The 25,097-nt window shown below is 47.2% G+C and overlaps 1 protein-coding gene across 1 annotated transcript; it reads left to right on the forward strand.

Moving 5' to 3' along the window:
- The first annotated feature begins 7,399 nt into the window (after positions 1 to 7,399).
- Positions 7,400 to 12,675, forward strand: LOC137381163 (probable G-protein coupled receptor 139). Its single transcript, XM_068053547.1, has 4 exons — positions 7,400 to 7,484; positions 8,410 to 8,543; positions 8,841 to 8,907; positions 11,777 to 12,675. Exons 1-4 carry the CDS (start codon positions 7,400 to 7,402, stop codon positions 12,673 to 12,675), a joined length of 1,185 nt encoding a protein of 394 aa, XP_067909648.1.
- Positions 12,676 to 25,097: the final 12,422 nt, after the last annotated feature.

Genomic DNA, 25,097 nt, shown 5'->3' on the forward strand with positions numbered 1-25,097 from the left:
ATCCTTAATTACCCTTGAAATGGTGGTGGTGATCTGTTTTCTTGAATCGTTGCAGTCTATCTGCTGTAGCTATATCCACAGTGTGGTTTGGAAGTGAGTTCCATGATTTTTTCCCAACGATAGTGATAGGAAGCCAATCTAGGTCCAAGTCAGGTCAGCGTGTTACTTGGAGGAGAACTTGCAGGTGGTGGTGTTCCCATGTATCCGCTACCCTTGGCCTTCTAGCTGATAGAGGTTGTGTGTTCCGAAGGTGCTGTTGAAGGAGGCTTGGTGAGTTGCTACAATACGTTTTGTATATTGTACACACTGCTATCACTTTGCACCGATGTTGGAGACACAGAGTTCTGACATAGAATGAGGACATTAGTCATGCTGGCTCTCTGTAGAGCAATCCAGTCAGTCCCATACCCTGTGCAATCCTCATAGCCCTCGAGGTACACTTCATTCAAGTGTCCATCAAGTTTCCTTTTGAATACATTGATTTGTCTCCACTTCTACCACCCCGTTGGGCAGTGAGTTCTGGGTCATTAACATCTGCTGCATAAAATAACGTTCTTTTTCACATTCTCTCTGCATCTCTCACCCAAAGCCTTCAATCTGTATCCCCTGGCCCTTGTACCAATCGTTAATGGGAACTAATTCTCCTTGTCTGCTTTATCTAAGCCGTCATAATCTTGTACATTTCCATCAAATTTCCCCTCAATCTCCTTTGTACTAGTGAGAAGCTCACCAGATTTTGAAACCTAACCAATTTCATCAACAACCATTTACCATGTCACGCTGTTTACTGTAATTGAGCCATTTTAAAAAAATACTATTGGACACTGAATCTCCTATTACATGTGCCTCAATTTTTTTTAACCAGCCATTTATCTGGTCCTTTATGAAACACTTTCTTAAAATCCAAATGGACAACATCCACCACATTACCATCATTAAATATCTCTGCTTCTCCATCAAAAAAATCAATTCGATAAGTGAAGCATGAGCTGTCATTTACAATTCCGTATTGTAATTCAGTATTAACATATTGTTTGCCTTTGCTCCATGACCTTTTGGTCAGCTATGTGGCCTTGTCCAATCTGCACCTTCTCCTTTGTTATCTCTTGTCCCACTCCCGCCTCACTTGCTTATAACCTGTGACATTTCTAATATTTGTTAGTTCCGAAGAAGTGTCACTGACCCGAAACGTTAACTCTGCTTCTTTCCACAGATGCAGCCAGACCTGCTGAGTGGTTCCAGCATTTCTTGTTTTTATTTCGGATTTCCAGCATCCGCAGTATTTTGCTTTTATTTACAATTCCGTGCTGGCTATCCTTAACTAACTCAAACCTCTGATAATTGTTTTTAAACCCTTCCCGCTGATGCTGAATGCACTTGCCTGTAGTTGCTCGGAAGGTAATTACACTCTTCTAGTATAAGGTTGTCACATTTTAATCCTATCCAATGGTACCAATCCTATGCCACCTCCCCCATCTATGGAAGATTGGAAGATTATGGCAAAGTCTACTGTTATCTCCATCCTCACTTCCTTTCGCAACGTTGGATGCAAGCCGTCTGGGCCAGGTAACTTATCTACCCTAAGCATAGCCAGGCTTTCCACTACCTCCCGCTTCTCAATTTTTACTCTGTCCATTGCCACTTGTCTCTGTGCTTCCAGATATTTCATCAGAATCATTAATAAAAAGCGACACGAAGAATTCATTAAGTACATCAGCCTTGCCCTGTGCCTCGAAGCAAATATTGCACCCTTTGTCCCTATCCCACCTCGTACTACCTGACTAATATCTACATGTTTGTAGAAAATGTTTGTATTCCCTTTTAGAGATGTTTTTGTTTCACTTTTATGTTGAATAGGAGTGAATGTTTAAGGAGGTGAGTGAGGTGCGATCAATCGAGCTGCTTTCTCCTGGATGGTGCAAAACTTCCTGAGTGTTGTTGGAGCTGCACCCATCCAGGCAAGAGGAGGTTATTTCATTACACTCCTGACATTTGTGGTGTGAATATTACTTGCCAATTGTCAGCCCAGAGCTGGATATTGTCCAGGTCTTGCTGCATGTTGGCACGGACTGCTTCAGTATCTGAGCAGTCGCAAACGGTATTCAACACTCTGCAATCATTAACATATTCCTACTTCGGACCTTATAATAGAAGGAAGGTCATTAATGAAGAAGCTGAAGGTGGTTGGATCCAGGGCACTACCCTGAGGAACTCCTGCAATGATATCCTAAAGCTGAGTTCGGTGATCTGCAACAACAGTGGTGCAGTGGTTAGCATCGCAGCTTCACAGCTCCAGTACCCTGAGTTCGAATCTGAGTACTACCTGTGTGGAGTTTGCAAGTGCTGTCTGTGACCGCGTGGGATTTTGCCAGGTGCTCTGGTTTCCTCCCACAGCCAAAGACTTGCAGGTTGATAGGTAAATTGGCCATTTTCAATTGTGCATCGTATCGCTATGTGGTAGGGGAATGGAGGGAAGGTGGGGATGTGAGATGGTAATGGGATTAATGTCGGATTAGTACAAATGGTTGGTTGATGGTCGGCACAGACTCAGTGGGCCAAAGGGCCTGTTTCTGTGCTGTATCTCTAAACATTTTTTTTTTAAAGTAAAAAACGTTTGGAGTTGTCCAGTCCTCTGGCACCACACCCGAGTCTAAGGAAGACTGGGAAATTATGGCCAGTGCCTCTGAGATTTCTGCTCTCACTTCCCTCAGTATCCATGGATGCATCTCATCTGGACCTGGTGCTTTTTCAACTTTAAGGACAAAGAGATTATCTAATGCATCCTCTTTTTCAATGTTTAATCTCTCTAGTGTACTAATTACCTCCTCTTTCACTATAGCTTGGGTAGCATCATCTTCCTTGGTGAAGACAGATATATTCATTTAATGCAAGAAATTCTGGAAATACTCAGCAGGTCTGGCAGCATCTGTGGAGAGAAAAATAGAGTTAACGGTTCAGATCAGTGACCCTTCATCGGAACTGCATTTCTGATGGAGGGTCACTGACCTGAAACATTAACTCTGTTTCTATGACTATGCCAGCATTTATTGCGCATCCCTAAATGCCCTTGAACTGAATGGCTCCCTGGACTTTTTCGGAGGGTATTTAAGATTCTAACTCCATTGAATTTGGCCTTCCCCCAGTTAATTATTCTTACTCTCGCTTGTTCTTTGTCCTCTACCATAGCCAAAATAAACCTTATGATACAATGATCACTGTCGCATAAATGTTCCCCTCCTGACACTTGATTCACTTGGCCCACCTCATTCTCGAGAACCAGATCCAGCAGTGTCTCCTTTCTCATTGGCCTGGAAACATATTGCTATATAAAATTTTCCTAAACACACTTTAGGAACTCTGCACTTTGCACTCCTCATATCCAAGTACATATTTGGATAACGAATTTCCGCCATTATAACTGCAATATAATTCTTGAATGTTTCTGTAATTTCCTCCCAAATTTTTTGCCCCATGTCCTTCTGATAAGCTGGTGACCTATAAATAACACCGAGCAATGTAACTGCATTTCGCTTTGCTCCTTAGATCGAGTGAAATTGATTCTGTCCTCTGGGACATCCATTCTCTCCAGCACTGCAATGCTCTCCTTAATCAATATCACCACCCCTCCCCTACTTTTCCATTTCCTATCTTTCCTGAGCACCTTTTATCCTGGAATATTTAACACCCAGTTCTGCCCTTCTTTGAGCCAGGTCTCAGCATCATATTTCCAGATGCCAATCTGCAACTCTAACTCACCAGTCTTATTAAGCACACTCCATGCATTCTCATATATGCTCGGTAACCCTAATTTAGAACTTATTTTTTCCATTACTCTGACCTCACCCAATAACTTATTATTCTCCACTCTAGTGCTATCTCCCCCAGTATTCTGTGCATCTTGGTATTCCTCTCTGATATTTCCTCCTAGTTCCTTCACCCCTACCAAGTTAGTTTAAACCCTCCCCAATAGCATTAGTTAATCACCCGCAAGAAAATTTGACTCAACTCTATTTAGGTGCAACTGTCCGATCAGTACAGATGCCAGATTCTCCAGAAATGGTCCCAATGTTCCAGAAATGTAAAGCCCTCCCTCTTGTATGACCTTTCCATCCATGCATTCCTATTTATTTATTTATCTCGGCAAGGTACTGATGGCGGGAGAGTCCAGAACCATGGGTCATAGTCTAGTGACAAGGGGTAAACCTTTCAGGACTGAGATGAGGAGGATTTTCTTCTTCTAGAGAGACCTGAGCCTGTAGAATTTGTTACCACAGAAAGCAGTTGAGGCCAAAACATTAAATGTTTTCAAGAAGGAATTAGATATAGCTCTTAGGTCTAAAGAGGTTCAAGGGTATAGGGCGAAAGCAGGAACAGGTTACTGAGTTGGATGATCAGCTATGATCATAATCAATGGCGGAGCAGGGCAGAATGGCCTACTCCTCTCCTAATTTCTATGTTTCTAAAATATTGGGGAAGCTGGAATCCCCTACTATTATTACCCTGTTATTTTTAAACCTGCCTGATATTTGCCTACATATCTACTGTTCTATCTCGTCCTGACTGTTTAGAGGCCGGAAGTACACTCCAAGCCAAGTGATTGCCCCCTTTTGGTTTTGGAGTTCTGCAAATATGGCCTCATTTCAGGAACCTTCTAAGATATCATCCCTCCTTACTGCAGTAATTGAATCGTTGATCAACAGTGCAATGCCACCTCATCATTTGTCCCCTCCCCTGTCACGCTTGAAGATTTTATATCCCGAAATATTGAGCTGCCAGTCCTGTCCCTCCCTCAACCATGTCTCTATGATAGTAATGATATCATAATCCCATGTGATAATCAATGCCCTCAGTTCAGGTGCCTTCTAAGAAAGACGACTTGCATTGAAATAATTGCAATCAAGCCTTGGATTTTTCACTTGTGCCTGAACTGGTTTATGTTTGCTCTGCCTTCCAGACTGAGTCATTTTCGCTTCTATATTTGACTGTGCATTATGCCCTACTGCACCTCCACTCTGTATCCCATCCTACTGCCAAATTAATTTAACCACCCCTCCCCCCCACCCCCCGCCAACTGCACTAGCAAACCTCCCAGAAAGGATGTTGGTGCCATTCCAGTTCAGGTGCAACCCGTCCAACTTGTACAGGTCCCACCTTTGCCAGCAGCAGACCCGGTGATCCCAGAAACAAAAACCTTCCCGCCTGCACCATCTCTTCAACCCGCAGTCATCTGCTCGATCCTCCTATTCCTATAATCACTAGAACGTGGCACTGGGAGTAATATAGAGATTACAACCTTTGAGGTCCTGTTTTTTAATCTGCTACTTAGTTCCCTAAATTCCTGTTGCAGGACCTCATCTCTCTTTCTACCTGTGTCGTTGGTACCAGTGTGTAGCACGACCTCTGACTGTTCACCATGCCCCTTCAGAATGTCCTGTAGGCGCTCTGTTACATCCTTGACTCTAACACCAGGGCGGGAACACACCATACAGGAGACTCATTTGCGGCTGCAGAAACGCCTCTCTGTTTCCTGTACAACGGAATTCCCTATCAAGCTCTTCCACTCATTTTCATCCCCTCCTGTGAAGCTGAGCCACCCGTAGTGCCACCGACTTGGTGATTGCTGCATTCCTTGAGAAGATATCTCCCCCCAACAGTAACACACATACACACAGACGGGCCTATAATTATTTGGCCTCTCTTTTGCACCCTTTTTAAAGAATGGCATAACGTTCACAGACCTCCAATACTCTGGCACTTCACCCGTATCCAGTGAGGATTTGAAGATGTTTGCAACGCATCCGTTATTTCATCCCAGGCTTCCTTAACATCCTGGGATACAATCCATCCACTTTCAAGGATATCAGACCCTCTAGTCCATCCACTCTCATTATGTTCATCATATCTAATATTTCACATTTCTCCTCAGTAATTCCAATGTCTGCATTAACCTTCACGTTTGTGAAAACAGAGACATAGGTTCCCTTGCACATCTCTGATAGGCCCTAACCTTTCCTTATTTATCCTCATCTTAATGTACTAATATTTGGGTTAGCTTGATTTTATCTGCCAATAATTTTTCATGTCATCTCTTTATTTTCTAATTTATTTTTTCCCGACACCCTTGCACTTTATATACTCTAGGCTTTCTAAAGTATTAAGAGTACACACACACACACACACACACACACACACACACACACACACACACACACACACACACACACACACACACACACACACACACACACACACACACACACAACCCAAAAACAAATACAGATGCAAACACACACAAGCACACCCAAAGAGATACATACACACATAGAGCACAGCACAGACCCTGAGACAAATACACACACAGACACACACAAACTCACAGACACACTCGAAGACACAATTCACAATACAGACCTTGACACACACATACACACAAGCACACGTAAACACACAACAACACAAGCACTGAGGCACCCACACAACACACCCACATTTACAAGCAGCCAATGGTGTAGTGGTACTGTCCCGGACTAAAAACCTAGGGAAATGTTTTGGGGACATGGGTTCGAATCCTACTGCAGCAGAAGGTGGAACTTGCACTCAATTAAAAGCCAGTCCAATGATGACCATGAAACCACTGTCGATTGTTGCTTAAACCCCTCTGCTTCACTGATTCTATTTGGGAAGGAGTTCTGCGCTCCTCACCTGCTCTGACCAACATGTGACTCCAAACCCACAGCAATGTGATTGACCCTTAAATCCCCTCTGAAATGGCCAAGCAAGCCGGTCAGTTGTATCTAACCGCTACAAAGTCAATAAACCAGCATGAAACCGGACGAATCACCTGCCATCGACTTAGGCACTGGAAATGACAACGGCAAACCCAGTCCTATCGACCCTGTAAAATCCTCCTCCCGAACATCTGGGGGCTTGTGCCAACGTTGGGAGACCTGCCCCACAGACTGGTCAAAAAACAGCCTGACACAGTCATACTCACGGAATCTTACCTTACAATGTCCCAGATACTGCCAACAACATTCCCAGGTATGTCCTATCCCACTGGCAGGACAGACCCAGAAGAGACGGCGGCGCAGTGGTTTCTGGGCGGGAGGAAGTTGCCCTTTAACTCCAGACACCAAAAAGCCTCGTGCCATCAGGTCAAGCACGGGCAAGGAAACCTCCTGCTGATTAGCACCGACATCTCTCTCTCTTCTGATGAGTCAGTACTCCTCCATGTTGAATACCACCTGGAGGAAGCACTGAATTTGGCAAAGGCGCAGAATGTACTGTCGGCGGTGATTTCAGTGTCCATTATCAGGAGTGGCTCGGTAGCACCACTACTGACTGAGCTGGCCGGCTACTAAAGAAAATAGCTGCGAGACTCGGTCTGCAGCAGGTGGTGATGGAAACAACAAGAGAGACAAACATACTTGACCTCGTCTGCACCAATCTGCCAGCCGAAGATGCACCTGCCCAAGACTGTATTTGTAGGAGTGACCACCACATAGTCTTTGAGGAGACGATGACCCGCCTTCACATTCAGGATACCTTCCATCCTGTTTATTTATTTAGAGTTACAGGACTGAAACAGGCCCTTCGGCCCACCGAGCCTGTGCAGACCAACAACCACCCATTTATACTAATCCTACATTAATCCCATATTCCCTACCACATCCCCACCATTATCCTACCATCTACCTACACTGGGGGCAATTTACAATGGCCAATTTACCGATCAACCTGCAAGTCTTTGGCTGTGGGATGAAACCAGAGCACCCGGCAGAAACCCACACGGTCACATGGATAACATGCAAACTGCACAGGCAGTACCTCGAACTAAACCAGGGTCGCTGGAGCTGTGAGGCTGCTGTGCGAACCACTGCACCACTGTGCCACCCATAGAGCAAGAACTAGGGGTGGCACTACCACTGTGATAAATGGGATAGATTTCGAACGGATCTAGCAATCAAAACTGGGCGCTGTGGGCCAATCAGCAGGAGCAGAACGGTGCTCAACCACAATCTATAACCTCATGGCCCGGCATATCCCCCACTCTACCATTACCACCAATACAGGAGGCCAACTCTGGTTCAATGAACAGTGCAGGAGGGCATGCCAAGAGCAGCTCCAGGCATACTTCAAAATGAGGTGTCAGCCTGTTGAAGCTACAACAAACGACTACTTGCATGCCAAACTCCATAAGCAGCATGCGATAGATAGAGTTAAGTGATTCCATAGCCAACATATTAGATCTAAGCTCTGCCATCCTGCCACATCGAGCTGTGAATTGTGGTGGACAATTCAGCAACTAATCGGAGGAGGTGGCTTCACAATTATGCCCATTCTCAGTGATGGGGGATCCCAGCACATCAGTGCTAATGATAAGTCTGAACCATTTGCAACAATCTTCAGCTAGAAGTGCCGAGTTGACGATCCATCTCGGCCTCCTCCTGAGGTCCCCAGCATCGCGGGTCCCAGACCTCAAGCCAATTCGATTCACTCTGCGTGATATCAAGAAACAACCGAAGGCACTGGATACCGCAAAGGTTATGGGAATGGCCATATTCTCGCAGTAGTACTGAGGACCTGTTCTCCAGAACTGCTGCACGCCTAGCCAAGCTGTTCCAGTACAGCTACAACACTAACACCTACCCAGCAATGTGGAAAATTGCCCAGGTATGTTCTGTACACAAAAAGCAGGGCAAGTCCAACCCCACCAATTACCGCCCCATCAGCCTACTCTCACCATCAGTGAAGTGATGGGAGGTGTCATTGACTGTGCCATCAAGCAGTACTTGCTTCGCAATAACCTTCTTAGTGACGCTCAGTTTGGATTCCGCCAGGGCCACTCAGCTCCTTACCTCAATACAGCCGTGGTGCAAACATGGACAAAAGAGCTGAACTCAAGAGGTGAGGTGAGAGCGACTGCCCTTGACATTTTGGCAGCATTTGACCGAGTATGGCTTCAAGGAGTCCTAGCAAAACTGAAGTCAATGGGAATCAGGGGAAAAACTCTCTGCTTGTTGGAGTTATACCTAGCGCAAAGGAAGATGGTTGTGGTTGTTGGAGGTCAGTCATCTGATCTCCAAGACATCACTGCAGGAGTTCCTCACGGTAGTGTCCTAGATCCAACCATCTTCAGCTGCTTCATCAATGACCTTCCTTCAATCAAAAGGTTAGAAGTGGGGATGTTCGCTGATGATTGCACAATGTTCAAAACCATTCACGACTCCTCAGATACTGAAGCAGTCCGTGTCCAAATGCAGCAAACCTGGACAATATCCAGGCTTGGGATGAAAAGTGGCAAGTAGCATTCATGCCACAGAAGTGCCAAGCAATGATCATCTCCACCAAGAGAGAATTTAACCATCTCCCCTTGACATTCAATGCCATTACGATCACTGATGCACTGATTTCCAGCCCCCCGCCCCCACCCCCACCCCCCACCACCCTCCACTATCAACATCCTAGGGATTATGAATGACGAGAAACTGAACTGGAGTAGCCATAAAAATAGCATGCCTACAAGAGCAGATCAGAGGCCAGGAATCCTGCAGTAACTTACCTCCTGACTCCCCAAAGCCTGTCCATTATCTACAAGGCATAAGTCAGGAGTGTGATGGTATATTCTCCACTTGCCTGGATGTGTGCAGCTCCACGAAAACTCAAGAAACTCGACATCATCCAGGAAAAAGCAGCCACTTGATTGGCACCCCATCGACAAACATTCACTCCCTCCACCACCGGCGCACAGTAGAAACACTGTGTACCATCTACAAGATGCACTGCAACAACGCACCAAAGCTCCATAGACAGCACCTTCCAAACCCGCGACCTCTACCAACTAGAAGGACAAATGCAGCAAATGAATGGTAACATCACCACCAACAAGCTCCGCTTCAAGTCACACACCATCCTGACTTGGAACGATATCGCTGCTCCTTCACTGTCGCTGGGTCAAAATCCTGGAACTCCCTTCCGTACAACTCTGTGGGTGCACCTACCACACATGGACTGCAGCGGGTCAAGAAGGCAACTCAACACCACCACGGAGCCAGATACACACACACACACGCACAGCCACACACACAGAGTTCAGACCCCATTTACTGAGCCAGACACACAGATTACAAAGCAGGTATGGAGGACGCAGACACACTCACCCACACACTCACCCACACACTCACCCACACACAGACATGTCTCACCCCAGGCACCGAACCAGACACACAGACAAACACACATACATGCAAACGCACACAGACACACACACACACACACGCACACACACACACACGCACACACACACACACACACGTCACACCACAGACATTGAGACAGACACACCAGCACAAACACACACACACAAACTCTTTACACACCAGGCACTGAGCAAGTTAGAAACAAACACACACCCATAGGCAAACGCAGGTCATACCCCGGACACTGAGCGAGACATACACACAAACAGAAAGAAAGATCACACCCAGGGACTGAGCCAGAGATACACATACACACGCGCACACACACACAGATCACACCCCGACACTGACTCAGACATACACACAGATCACACCTCAGGTACTGAGCCAGAGTTATAAACACACACGCACACACATCATACCACAGGCGCTGAGTCCAACACACACACATACACACATTCAGAACACACCACAGGTATTGAAACAGACAGACAGATACAGACAGACATGCTCGCACACACAAACACACAAACAAACACACACAGAGGTCACACCCCAGTCACTGAACCCGACACACACACAGACACACACACTCAAACACGCACACACTCACACATCGCACCGCAGACACTGAGCAAAACACACACACACACACACATGCACACACATACAGACAGACACACCACAGCTCAGATCCTGAGACACACACGCACATAGAAAGACACACATACACTAACCCACACTCAGCCAACCCAGGCCCTGAGCCAAAAACACACACAGACACACAGAAACGCACATGCACACGCATACCCACCCTCATGCAAACACGGATGAACACATGGAAAAACAGACACTCACACAGACACACACACCACATGCCAATCCATGATATAGAGACACACACACAAAGACAGACACACATATACACACATACACGCACACACGCACCACAATCCAGGCACTGAACCAGATTCGCACACACGTGACACACACATGCACACAGATGCACACTCATTTACACACATCACAGCCCAGGCACTGAGCCCGGCACACACACACGCACATGTTCTCACTCATACACACACACGCACTCACACAGTAAGCACACACACACACACACACGACACCACAAGCATTGAGACAGAATCTCCCAGTCAGTCGAACATTTAACTTTCTCTGCAAGTGCAACGTGCTGCAAATGTTGCAAATCTGAAATCAAAGCGGAAAATGCTGGAAATATTCAGCAGATCTGGCAGCTTGTGTGGAGATTGAAACAGAGTCAATATTTCAGGTCGTGACTTCATCAAAACTGGGAGAGATCAGAGGTGGAACAGTTTTTAAAGCAGATGGGAAAAGGAGTGAAGGGGAGGGTTGTGATTAACATTGAGTTTTACAATTTCAATAAAATTATTTTGTCATTGAATCTCTCCTGCCTTCCACCGCATCACAGACAATTTCATTTCAAGAAATCAATGGACAGAGGAACACATTTGTAAATCTCAGTAAGTCCTCCATCAAACTGGTAACTTTGCTCCTGCCTGATGTATAATGTCTTTGTTCATTTCCCTTCCTCACAGTTAACTTACTGACGATTAGGATCCTGTCACGGGGGAAATGTGGTCTCTCCAAGTGTGTCACTCGCTACCTGGTGGCCATGTCAGCGGCGGATCTACTGGTCATTATCCTCGACCTAATATTGAGGCACATTCCTATTGTTTATTGGGAACAGTTTCAGTTCCTGCAATCCATCTCCGTGTGTAATATCCACGCTATCCTGCTTTACGCAGCCACAGACTGTTCTGTCTGGTTCACCGTCACTTTCACCTTTGATCGATTTGTGGCCATTTGTTGCCAGAAGCTGAAAAGTAAATATTGCAGGGAGAGAACGTCGGCTGTGGTTCTGGGAACAGTGACTGTGCTGAGCTGTTTGAAGAACATCATCTGGTATTTTACATTCACAGGTCGGTATTTGCTGCTGAACGTACCGTGGTTTTGTTATGTAACAATGGATGGTTATGTCTTTTATGTCTCAGGAACAGTAGAGCTCCTCCATAACATTCTAACACCATGTGTTCCATTTGTGGTGATTCTGCTGCTCAACGCTCTCACCATCAGACACATTATAGTGAGCAGCAGAGGACGCAGGAGACTCAGACATCACAGCAGTGGGGAGAGTCGCAGAGACACAGAGATGAAGAGTCGAAGGAAATCCATTATGTTGCTGTTAGTTATATCGGGGAATTTCATTCTATTGTGGGCAATGTTTATGGTGTATTCGATATGGTGGCGGATGAGGTATTTGGGCTCTGTGTTTGTTTTTCTACCTGAGTTTCTGCGGGAATTGGGCTTCATGCTGCAGCTCCTGAGTTGCTGCACAAACACTGCTATTTATGCCGTGACTCAGACACAGTTCAGAGAGCAGTTGAAGAATATGCTGAAATCTCCCTTCACTACATTTGTTAAATTCATTCAATAATGAGAGAAACTGAATCACTATTTCCAGCAGTCACTATGGCGACAGAGCGGGGGCGGGGCATGTAACTATGGAGACAGGGCGGAGCGGGGCCTGTTTCTTTGGAGACAAAGCGGGGCGGGGGTTGTCGCGATGGTGACAGAGCGGCGTGGTGTCTGAACCCATAGTGATGGGCCTTTGGTTCACAGGCCTGTTCGCATGGTGATTGGGAGTGGGGGTGGGGTCTGTTTCCCAGGGTGATGAAAGTGGAGGAGGGACCTGTTTCCAGGATGTGGGGGCGGGGCCTGCTTCCCATAGTGACGAGGAGTGGTGGTCGGAACTGTTCCTCATGGTGACAGATGGTTGGGAGGGTTGGAGTGAGGGGAATGGGGGGTAGCCAGCGCTGGATGATGGGAGGGCTGGCAGGGAGGGTTGGAGTGAGGGGCAGTAGGGAGGGTAGGCAGGAGTGTAGGGGCAGTGGGGAGAGTTGGAGTGAGGGGGATGGTGAGATTAGTTGGATTGAGGGGAGAGGTGGTGCGGTGGTTTGGAGTCAGGGGGTGTCGCTGGGGAGGGTTGGAGTGAGGGGAGGGGTGGTCGGAAGGGTTGGTGTGAGGGAAGGGGCGGAAGGGAGTGTTGGAGTGAGGGCAGGAGCGGTGGGAATTTTTGGATGAGGGAAGGGGCGGATGGGAGGGTTGTAATCAGGGTACCGTCAGTGGCAAAGTTTGGAGTGAGGGTGGACGGTTAGGATGGGATGGAATGAGGGGAGCGGTGGTAGGGAGAGTTGCAATAAGGGGAGGTCGGTGCGGAGGGTGGTGTTGAGTGGATGGCCTGTGGGAAGATTTGGAGTCAGGATAGGGGCGTTGTGGAGTATTCGAATGAGTGGAGGGTTGGAGGGGTGGTTGAAGTGAGGGGAGGGGCATTGGGGAGTGTTGGACTGAGAGGAAGGGCGGTGGGGAGGGTTGGTGTGAGCGGTGCGGTGGTGGAGAATTATGAATGACCTGACTGGTGGTGAGGAGTGTTGGCGCGATGAGAGGTGCGGTTGGGAGTGTGGGCGTGAGTGGAGTCATGGTCAGGAGGGATGGAGTGAGATTGGGGGCGTTGGGGAGGGTTGGATTGACGGGACCGGTGGTGGGTTGTTTGGAGTGAGGGTAGAGTTGGAGTGGGGGGAGGGGCAGTGAGCAGGGTTGAAGTAAGGGGAGGGGCTGTAGGGAAGGTTGTCATTAAAGGAGGGTTAATGTGCCGGATTGGTGTGAGGTGAGGTGCTGTAGGGAGGGAAGGAGTGAGGGGAGGGGCAGTAGTGAGGTGGGACTGTGAGGGGTGTTGGAGTGTGAGGAGGTGTAGTGTCCAGAGTTGTTGACAGGGGAGTGTTCGTAGGGAGGGTTGGAGTGCTTGGAGGAGCGGTAGGGAGGGGTGGAGTGAGGGGAGGGGCGGTGGGGTGGATTGGAGACAGGGAAGCGCTTGTTACGAGGATTGAATTATGGGGAAGTGTGGTAGGGGGAGATGGGGTGAGCGGAGGCTTGGTAAGGAGGGTGGGAGTGAGGGGAGGGGCGATGGAGAATGTTGGAGTGAGGAGAGGGGATTGGAGGGGCTGGAGTGAGGGGGTGGTGGGGCAGGTTGGAGTATTGGGATGGGCTATAGGGAGTGTTGGAGTGAGGGGATGGTCAGTAGGGAGGTTCAGATTGAGGGGCGGAGCTGTGGAGAGTGTTTGAGTCTGTGGAGGTATGGCGGGGAAGATTGGATTGAAGGGAGTGACAGTGGGGAGGGTTGGAGTGAGAGGAGGGGCAATGGGGAGGGTTGGAGTGAAGGGAGGAACAGTGGAGAGGGTTCAGTGAGGGAAGGGGCAGTGGGGAGGATTGGAGTAAGGTGAAGGCTGGTCGGGAGGGTGGAAATGAGAGGAGGTGCGATGGGGAGGGCTGGAATGAGGGGAGGTGAAGTGGGGAGTTTTGGAGTGAGAGGAGGGGCGCTGGAGAGAGTTGGATTGAGGGGACGGGTGATCTGGAGAGTTTGAATGAGGAGAGGTGCGGTGGTGAGGGTTGGAGTGAGTGGAGAGGCGGTGGGGAGTGTAGGAGTGAGGGGTGGAGCAGTGGGGAGCTTTGGAATGAGGGGAGGGGAGGTCGGAAACGTTTGACTGAGTGGTGAACTGAAGTGAGGGGAGGGCTTGTGGGAGCTATCGAGTGAGTGGAGGGGCAGTGGGGACAGTTGGAGGATGAGAGGTGTGGGGGGTTAGTATTCGAGTGAGGGGGGTTTGGGAAGGTTGGAGTGATGGGAGGGACGGTGAGGGGTCTTGGAATGAGTGGAGGGCCGGTGGCGAGAGTTGGAGTGAGGCGTTGGGTGGTGGGGATGGTTTGAGTGAGGGGAGGGATAATGGGAGGGTTGGAGTGAAGGGAGTTGCGGTGGGAGGGTTGGAGTGATGGGAGGGGTGCTTGGGATGGTTAGAGTGAGGGGAGGGACATTGAGGAGGGATGGATGGAGTGGAAGTTCGTGGGGAGTGTTGGAGAGAGAGAGGGGCGGTGGGGAGGGTTGGGTGAGGGGAGGAGTGGTTGGGAATTTTGGGGTGAAGGGAGTGGCGCTGAGCTGTGTTGGACTGAGGAGAGGGGCGGTCGCGAGTGTTTGGCGTGAGTGGAGTGTCGGTGGTGAGGGTTGGAGTGAGGTGAGAGGCGGTGGGGATTGTTGGAGTGAGGGAAGGTTCAGTGGCTGGAGTTGGAGTGATGGGGAGGGGCGGTAACGAGGGTTGGAGTGAGGGTAGTGTCGGTCGGGAAGGTTAGAGTGAATGGACGGGCGGGGGGTGGGTTGGAGTGGTGGAGAGATGGAGGGAGTGTTAGAGTGAGGGGCAGGGTGAAAGGGAGGACTAGAATGAGGAGAGCTGATGTCGCATGAGATGCTTCACAGTGTTCCACAGTGCATTAAAGTGAAGTGTTTATAAACACCGAGAACTGATCCACCATGAGAGGCTTCATGGTGTTCCACAGTGCATTGTACTGAATGGCTAATAAAGACAGAGAGCTGATACACCATGGAAGGCATCACGGTGTTCCAATGTGCATTATACAGAATGGTTTATAAAGAAAGAGAGCTGATACACCATGGGAGGCTTCACGGCGTTCCACAGTGCATTATACAGAATGCTTTATAAAGGCAGAGAGCTGATACACCATGAAAGGCTTCACAGTGTTCCGCAGTGCATTATACAGAATGGCTTACAAAGACAGAGAGCTGATACACCATGGGAGGCTTCCAAGTGTTCCACAGTGCATTATACAGAATGGCTTGTAAAGACAGAAAGCTGATACACCATGCGAGGCTTCACGGTGTTCCACAATGCATTATGCAGAATGGTTCATAAAGGCAGAGAGCTGATACACCATGTGAGCCATTACAGTCTTCCACAGTGAATTACATTATTTGTTCATAAACACAGAGAGCTGATAGACCATGAGGGGCTTCACCATCTTCCACAGTGCATTACACTGAATTAGCAGCTGGCGGAGCAGGGAGGAAACTGATCTGGAGCGGGACCTGAAAAAGAGAGCACGGGTCTCGAGGCCCTCACTTACCTGGAGACAGGAGCGGCAGCTGGAAGACCTGGGTGGGAGCTGATCCGGAGCGGGACCGGAAAAAGAGAGCGTGGGGCTCGAGGCCCTCACATACCTGGTGAGCGGAGCAGCGGCTGTCAGGCTTTCTCTCACTCTCTCTGTGCCAGGGCGCACTGAATCTCGAAAGAGGAAAATAAAGACTTAAAGTGACATCACGCGATATCTGTACAGTGATTCGTTGGGTAAGTAACAGTTGTTAGTGCATTTAATTAGCTTAAAAAAATTAAGGGGAAAGTTTATTTTGGAAAGAAAGTCCATAAGTGATAAGGTGAGCACTACTAAAGTGTTTTGTTTTTCATTGGTGCAATTTATTAAGGGCTCTAAATAGCAGTGGGTAGTGTTTGGAGTAGAACAAGGCCCCTAGCATAATTAGTGTTTTAATTAAAGGAAGTAACTAAGTAATCTAAAGGTAAGTCATGGCAGGTGAGCTCACACCGGTGATTTGCTCCTCCTATGCGATGTGGGAAATCATTGTCGCTTCCAGTGTTGCTGTGAGCAGGAAGTGTATCCAACTGCAGCGACTGGCTCCCCACATTATGGAGTTGGAGCTGCGCTGCTGAGGACGTCATGGATAGCACATTTAGTGAGGTGGTCACACCGCAGGTAACGGCTGCACAGGTAGTACAGGGATGGGTGACTGCCAGGCAGTACATTATTTACAGACAGGTAGTGCAGGAGTACCCTGTGGCCATCCCCCTCTCAAACAGATGTACAGCTTCGGATACTGTTGTGGGGGGGGGGGTGGACTTCGAGGGGAAAGGAGCAACAGCCAAGTTCGTGACACCACGGATGGCGCTGCTGCACAGCAAGGGAGGAAAAGAAGGTGGAACAGCTATTGTGATAGGGGATTCTATCGTAAGGAGTACAGATAGGCGTTTCTGTGGCCGCAAACATGACTCCGGGATGGCATGTTGCCTTAGTGGTGCTAGGGTTAAAAATGTAACGGAACATCTGCAGGGCATTCAGAAGGGGAAGGTGAGAGGTCGTGGTAAACATTGTTACCAACGACCTAGGTAGAAATAGGGATGAGGTCCTGCAACAAGTATTTGGGGAGCTAGGTAATAGATTAAAAAGCAGAACCTCAAAGGCTGCTATCTCTGGATTGCTCCCGGTGCCACGTGCTAGTGAATATAGGAATAGGAGGATAGAGCAGATGAATGCGTGGCTGAAGAGACGGTGCAAGAGGGAGGTCTTTCGCTTCTTGGATCACTGGCTCTGTTTCTGGGAAAGGTGGGGACCTACACAAGTTGGACGGGTTGCACCCAAACCGGAACGGGACCAGCATCCTGGCTGGGAGGTTTGCTAGACTTGTTAGCGGGGGTGGGGGTTGGAAGTGGGGGGGAGGTGGGTTAAACTAATCTGGCAGGTGGATGGGATACAGAATTGAAGCACAGTAGGGGATGATGCACAGTCAAATATAGAAGAGAAACTGTGTCAGTCTGGAAGGCAGAGCAAATATAGACCTGTAAATGCAGCAGTGAAAAAGGCAAGGCTGGATTATATCTACTTTAATGCAAGGAGTCGTTCTACTCGGCAGATGAATTGAGGGTGTTGATACGCACATGGCATTATGACATAATTGCATTCACCGAGACATGGTTGCAGGAGGGCCAGGATTGGCAGCTCAATATTCCAGGGTATAGAATCTTCAGGCGGGAGAGGGGAGGGGGTAAAAGAGGAGGTGGCATTACACTGTTGATCAACGAGTCAATTACTGGAGGAAGGAGCGACTTTATCTTAGAAGATTCCTCAAATGAGGCCATATATGTAGAACGTAAAAACAAAAAGGGGCAATCATTTGGCTGGGCATTTGCTACAGGCCTCCAAACAGTCAGGGATAGATAGAGGAGCAGATATGCAGGCAAATCTCAGAGAGGTGTAAAAATAATAGGGTAATAGTTGTAGGGAATTTCAGCTTACCTAATATCAATTAGAATAGTCTTAGTGCGAAAGGTTTAAAGGGGTGGAATTCTTAAAATGCATACAGGAGAGCTTGTTGAGCCAGTACGTAGAAAGTTCTGCAAGAGAAGGGGCAATATTGGACCTAATCCTAGGGAATTAAGCTGCACAAATGGTAAAAGTGTCAGTGGGGAGCATTTCGGGGAGAGTGACCATAACACTGTAAGGTTTAAGGTAGTTATGGAAAAGGGCAAATATGGACCGGATATAAAGGTACTATATTGGAGGAAGGCCCAGTTGAATATGATAAACCAGGATCTGGCCAAAGTGGACTGGGAGCAGCTGCTTGTGGGAAAGTCTACATCAGACGAGTGGGACTCATTCAAAGAGAAAATAGTCAGGGTTCAGAGCCAACATGCGTCCGTTAAGGTGAAAGGTAGGACCAGCAAGTCCAGGGAGCCCTGAATGTCACGGGATATAGAGTGTTGGTTCAGGAGAAAAAGAGGCTGATGGCAGATTCAGAGCGTGGAAAACAGCGCAGGCACGAGAAGAGTATAGAAAGTGTAGGGGGCACTTTAAAAAGTAATTAGGAGAGAGAAGAGGGGCATGAAAAAAAACATTGGCGTGCAAGGTAAAGGAAAATCCTAATGCGTATTCTAGCCATATTAAGGGCATGAGGGTAAACATGGAAAGAATAGGGCCCATTCGGGACAAAGTGGCAATCTGTGTGTGGAGCTGGAGGACATAGGTAAGGTTTTAGCAGATCACTTTTCATCTGTGTTCAGTATGGAGAAGGACAATGTAGGTGTAAAGATCAGGGAGGAGGATAGCGATATGCTTGAACATATTAGCATTGAAATGGAGGAGTAACTAAATGTTTTATCGGGCTTAAAAGTGGATAAATCCCCAGGCCCAGATGAGATGTATCCCAGGCTGTTACGTGAGGCAAGGGAGGAGATAGCCGGGGCTCTGATACAAATTTTCAAATCCTCTCTGGCCACCGGAGAGGTGCCAGAGGACTGCAGGACAGCGAAAGTGGTACCATTACTCAAGAAGGGTAGCAGGAATAAACCAGGTTATTCCAGGCCGGTGAGTCGAACGTCAGTGGTTTGGAATCTATTGGAAAAAATTTTGAGGGACAGGATTAATCTCCACTTGGAGAGGCATGGATTAATCAGGCTTTGTCAGGGGGAGATCGAGTCAAACTAACTTGATTGAAATTTCGAGGCGGTGACTAGATGTGTAGATGAGGGTAAAACAGTTGATGTAATCAACATGGACTTCAGTAAGGCTTTTGATAAGATTAAGCAGGTAAGAGCCCATGGGATACAGGGCAATTTGGCAGATTGGATCCACAATTGGCTTAGTGGCAGGAGACAGAGTGTAATGGTTGAGGGTTGTTTTTGCGAGTGGAAGCTTGTGACCAGTGGTGTGCCAGAATGTTCGGTATTCGCACCTTTGCTGTTTGTTGTGCAATTAATGATTTCGACGTGAATATAGGAGGCATGAAAGTAAGTTCGCAGATGAGACGAAAATTGGTGGTGTCGTAAATCGTGAGGAGGAAAGCCTTAGATGACAGGGTGATATAGATGGGCTGGTAAGATGGACGGAGCAGTGGCAAATGGAATTTAATACTTAGAAGTGTGAGGTCATGCATTTTGGGTGGGCTAACAAGGCAAGAGAATATACAATGGAAGGTAGGAGCATAGGAAGTACAGAAGGTCAGAGGGTCTTTGGTGTACTTGTCAATAGATCACTTAAATCAGCAGCACAGGTAGATAAGTTGGTTAGGAAGGCATAAGGGATACTGGCCTTTATTAGCTGAGACATAGAATATAAGAGCAGGGAGGTTATGATGGAGCTGTAGAAAATGCTAGTTAGACCACAGCTGCAGTACCTTGTACAGTTCTGGATACCAAACTATAGGAATGATATGATTGCACTGGAGAGGGTACAGAGGAGATTCACCAGGATGTTGCCTGGGCAGGAGAATTTCAGCTATGAAGAGAGACTGAAAAGGCAAGGTTTGTTTTCCTTCGATCAGAGAAGGCTGCGGGGGTGGGGGCGGGGGGACATGATTGAGGGATACAAACTTTTGAGGGGCATTGATAGGTGAGATAGGAAGGGAATTTTTTCCATAGGTTGATATTTAAATAACGAGGGGGCATAGATTTAAGGTAAAGCACACGAGGCTTATAGGGGATCTGAGGAAAGAAATTCTCCCGGAGGGTGGTTGGAATCTGGAACGCACTGCCTGAAGAGGTGGTAGAAGCAGGAACCCTCACAACATTTAAGCGGTAATTTGATGAGTGCCGTAAACATCATAGAATACAAGGCTACGGGCCAAGTGCCAGAAAATGGATTTATCATAGTTAGGTGCTCAATGTTTGGCACAGAGATGATATGCCGAAGGGCCTGTTTCTGTGCTGTGTAACTCTATGAATCAATGTCTCTAAGCTGAATTGTCGACAAACGCAGAGATCTGATGCACCATGGGAGGCTTCACAGTGGTCCACAGTGCATTACACTGAACTGTCCATAAACGCAGAGAGATGATACACCATGAGAGCATTTTCAGTCTTCCACATGTCACTGAAGTGGTTACAAACACAGAGATGCTACACCATGAGAGACTTCACAGTGTTTCACAGTGCATTATACTGAAGTATTTGCTAACGCCGTGAGCTGATACACCATGAGAGGCTATAATGTCCGACAGTGCAATGCACTGACTTGTACATAAACACAGAGAGCTGATAGACCATGAGAGGCTTCACAGTCTTCCACAGTGCATTACACTGAAGTGTTTTCGAACACCGTGAGCTGATACACCATGAGAGGCTACAGTGTTCCAAGGTGCATTGCACTGAAATGTTTAAGAACACAGAGAACTGATACACCTGGAGAGTCTTCACAGTATTCAACAGTGCATTACACTGAAAAAATTATAAACGCAGAGTTCTGAGACACATGAGACGTTTCACAGTATTCCGCAGAGTATTACACTCAATTGTTTATAAAGACAGAGAGCTGATACACCATCAGAGGCTCCAAAGTGCATTACACTGAAGTGTTCACGAACACAGAGAGCTGATACTGCATGAGAGCCTTTGCAGCATTCCACAGTGCATTATACTAAAATGTTAATAAACGTAGAGAGCAGATACACCGTGAGAGGTTTCAAAGTGTTCTGCAGTGCACTACACTGAAGTGTTCATAAACACAGAGAGCTGATACATCATCAGAGGATTCAGTGTTCCTCAGTGAACTGAACTGAAGTGTTTATAAACACAGACAGCGACTACACCATGAGGGGCGACACAGTGTTCCACCTGCATTACACTGATGTTTTCTTTTCAATCACAGAGAGCTGATCAACATGAGAGGCTTCACAGTGTTCCACAGTGAATTACACGGAAGAACAAAGAACAAAGAACAGGACAGGAACAGGCCATTCGGCCCTCCAAGCCTGCGCCGATCTTGATGCCTGCCTAACCGAACACCTTCTGCGCTTCCGGGGCCCATATCCCTCTATTCCCTTCCTATTCATGTATTTGTCAAGATGTCTCTTAAACGTCGCTATCGTATCTGCTTCCACCACCTCCCCTGGCAGCAAGTTCCAGGCACTCACCACCCTCTGTTTAAAAAACGTGCCTCGCACATCCCCTCTCAACTTTTCTCCTCGCACCTTAAACCTATGTCCCCTAGTAACTGACCCTTCCACCCTGGGAAAAAGCTTCTGACTATCCACACTGTCCATGCCGCTCAAAACTTTGTAAACCTCTATCATGTCACCCCTCCACAAACGTCGTTCCAGTGAAATCAATCCGAGTTTTTCCAACCTCTCCTCATAGCTAATGCCCTCCAGACCAGCCAACATCCTGGTAAACCTCTTCTGTACCCTCTCCAAATCCTCCACGTCCTTCTGGTAGTGTGGTGACCAGAATTGCACGCAATATTCTAAGTGTGGCCTAACTAAGGTTCTGTACAGCTGCAACATGACTTGCCAATGTTTATACTCTATGCCCCGACTGATGATGGCAAGCATGCTGTATGCCTTCTTGACTACCTTATCCACCTGCGTTGACACTTTCAGTGACTTGTAGACCTGTACGCCCAGATCTCTCTGCCTGTCAATACTCCTAAGGGTTCTGCCATTTACTGTATACCTCCCAACTGCATTAGACCTTCCAAAATGCATTACCTCACATTTGTCCGGATTAAACTCCATCTAGCATTTCTCTGCCCAAGTCTCCAACCGATCTATATCCTGCTGTATCCTTTGGCAATCCTCATCACTGTCCGCAACTCCACCAACCTTTGTATCATCCGCAAACTTACTAATCAGACCAGCTACATCTTCCTCCAAATCATTTATATATACTACAAACAGCAAAGTTCCCCGCACTGATCCCTGCGGAACACCACTAGTCACAGACCTCCATTCAGAAAACCACCCATCCACTGATACCCTCTGTCTTCTATGACCGAGCCAGTTCTGTATCCATCTTGCCAGCTCACCACTTCACCTTTTGTACCAGTCTGCCATGAGGGACCTTGTCAAAGGCTTAACTAAAGTCCATATAGATAACATCCACTGCCCTTCCTTCATCAATCATCTTCGTCACTTCCTCAAAAAACTCAATCAAATTAGTAAGACACGACCTCCCCTTCACAAAACCATGCTGTCTCTCGCTAATAAGTTCATTTGTTTCCAAATGGGAGTAAATCCTGTCCCGAATATTCCTCTCTAATAGTTTCCCTACCACTGACGTAAGGCTCACCGGCCTATAATTTCCTGGATTATCCTCGCCACCCTTCTTAAACAAAGGAGCAACATTGGCTATTCGCCAGTCCTCTGGGACCTCACATCGAAAGCGGATAGGCCATGAGAGGATGCAGAGTGCTCCACAGTGCATCACAAAAAGTGTTTATAAACACAGAGAGCTGATACACCTTCAGAGGCTTCACTGTGTTCCACGGTGGATTGCACTGAAGTGTTTAGAAACACCAAAAGCTGATAGACCATGGGAGGATTCATACTGCTCCACAGTGCATTACATTGATGTGTTTATAAACACAGAGCAGATACACCATGAATGCTGATAGAACATGGGCGGATTCATACTGTTCCACACTGCATTACACAGAAGTGGTTTCTAACAAGAGAGCTGGTACACCATGAGAGGCTTCACAGTGTTCCATAGAGCATTGCACTGAATTGTTTATAAATACCGAAAGGTGATACACCGAGGGAGGATTCACATTGTTCCATAGGCCCAGGCATATTCTATCCACAGAAAACAGTGTAAATCCAGTCTGCCCAATTACCATCCCACTGCAATCATCATTACAGTGATGGAATGCGTCATAGATAATGCTATGAATCGGCACTTCGTCTGAAATAACCTGCTTACCGATGATTACTTGGGTTTCTGCCAGGGCCACTAGGCTTCAGACCTCCTTTCAGTCTTGGTTGAAACATAACAAAAGGAGCTGAATTCCTCATGTGAGGTGAGAGAGGCTGTCCTTGGTATCAACACAGAATTTACCGAGTGTGGTATGAAGAAGCTTTAGTAAAACTGATGTCAATGGAAATCCTGGGAAAATACTCCAAGGGCTGGAGTCATATCTTGCACAAAGGACGATGCATGTGGCTGTTGGAGGCCTATCATCTCAGTCCCAGGACATCCCTGCAGGAGTGCTTCTGGGTAGTGCCCTGGGCTCAACCATCGTCAGCTGCTTCATCAATGACCTTCGCTCCAACATCAGATCAGAGGTGTTGATGAACACTGTTGATCACACAATGGTCAGTCCCATTGGTAACTCCTCAGATTGAGAAGCATCCGTGGCCATATGAATCAAGACTTGGAAAAAGATTCTAACTTGTAAGTAGCAGTCTGGCCACACAAATGTCAGGCAATGACCATCGCCAACAAGAGAGAATCTAACCATCTCCCCTTGTCTTAAATGGCATCATCATCACTGACTAGCCCACTATAAACTTTCTGGGAGTTTCCATTGACCAGAAATATAATTGTACCAGCCACAAAAAATTGTGTCTGTGAGTGATATTCGGTGGCTGGGCATTCGGTGGCGAGTAATTCATCTAATAATTCCTCAAATCCTGTTCACCATCTACAAGGCAGGATGATTGCATTTCTAACACTACTCAAGAAGCTTCACACCTCCTTGGTCAAAGCTCCCTGATTGATCAGCACTGTATTTAACACCATAATCATTCATTATTTTTATAACAGGTGCACAGTGGCAAGAAACACTGCACTCATACGCATGCACCATCTACAGCAGTAACCAAACCAGAAACCTCTACAACCTGGAAGAACAAATAAAGTAGACGTGTAGAAACACCACCAGCTGCACGATCCAGTCCAAGCCACACACCATCCTGACTTGGAGCGATACTGCCGTACTTCCACTGTTGCTGGGACAAAAGCATGACACTCCCTTCTAAACAACAGTGTGGGTGAACCGACACCACATAGATTGCAATGGTTCAAGAGGGCGGCTCCGCAGCACCTTCTCTATTAGGGACGAACAATAAATGCTGGCCTTAACAACAGAACCCATATGCCATGAACAAATGGGAAATAAATAAAATGACAATTTATACCAAGACAGCAGGCTTGAGCGTCCATAAAAACCCACCCGAAAGAAATCAATAGGTTCACCTGGCAGTTCTGCTGTTCTATCACAATGCTAAGATCAGTAGTCTCGTTGGAATACTCAATTGTATTTTGATATGGAAGAATGTTTAAAGCCTAAGAGCTGAGAATTATTTATTCACACTCTATATGCAGAGAAATAGAAACAGAGGACGTTGAGTGTAGAGTAGCATGGTAGCATACTGTTAATAGCTGAGAGGCGTGCAAATGTCTGCTACAAGTGTCAGGGGTTAAACTGATGAATAAACTTCAATGTAACAAGACTCAA

This window comes from Heterodontus francisci, chromosome 21 (genome assembly GCF_036365525.1).
Source record: "Heterodontus francisci isolate sHetFra1 chromosome 21, sHetFra1.hap1, whole genome shotgun sequence".
Lineage (NCBI taxonomy): Eukaryota > Metazoa > Chordata > Chondrichthyes > Heterodontiformes > Heterodontidae > Heterodontus > Heterodontus francisci.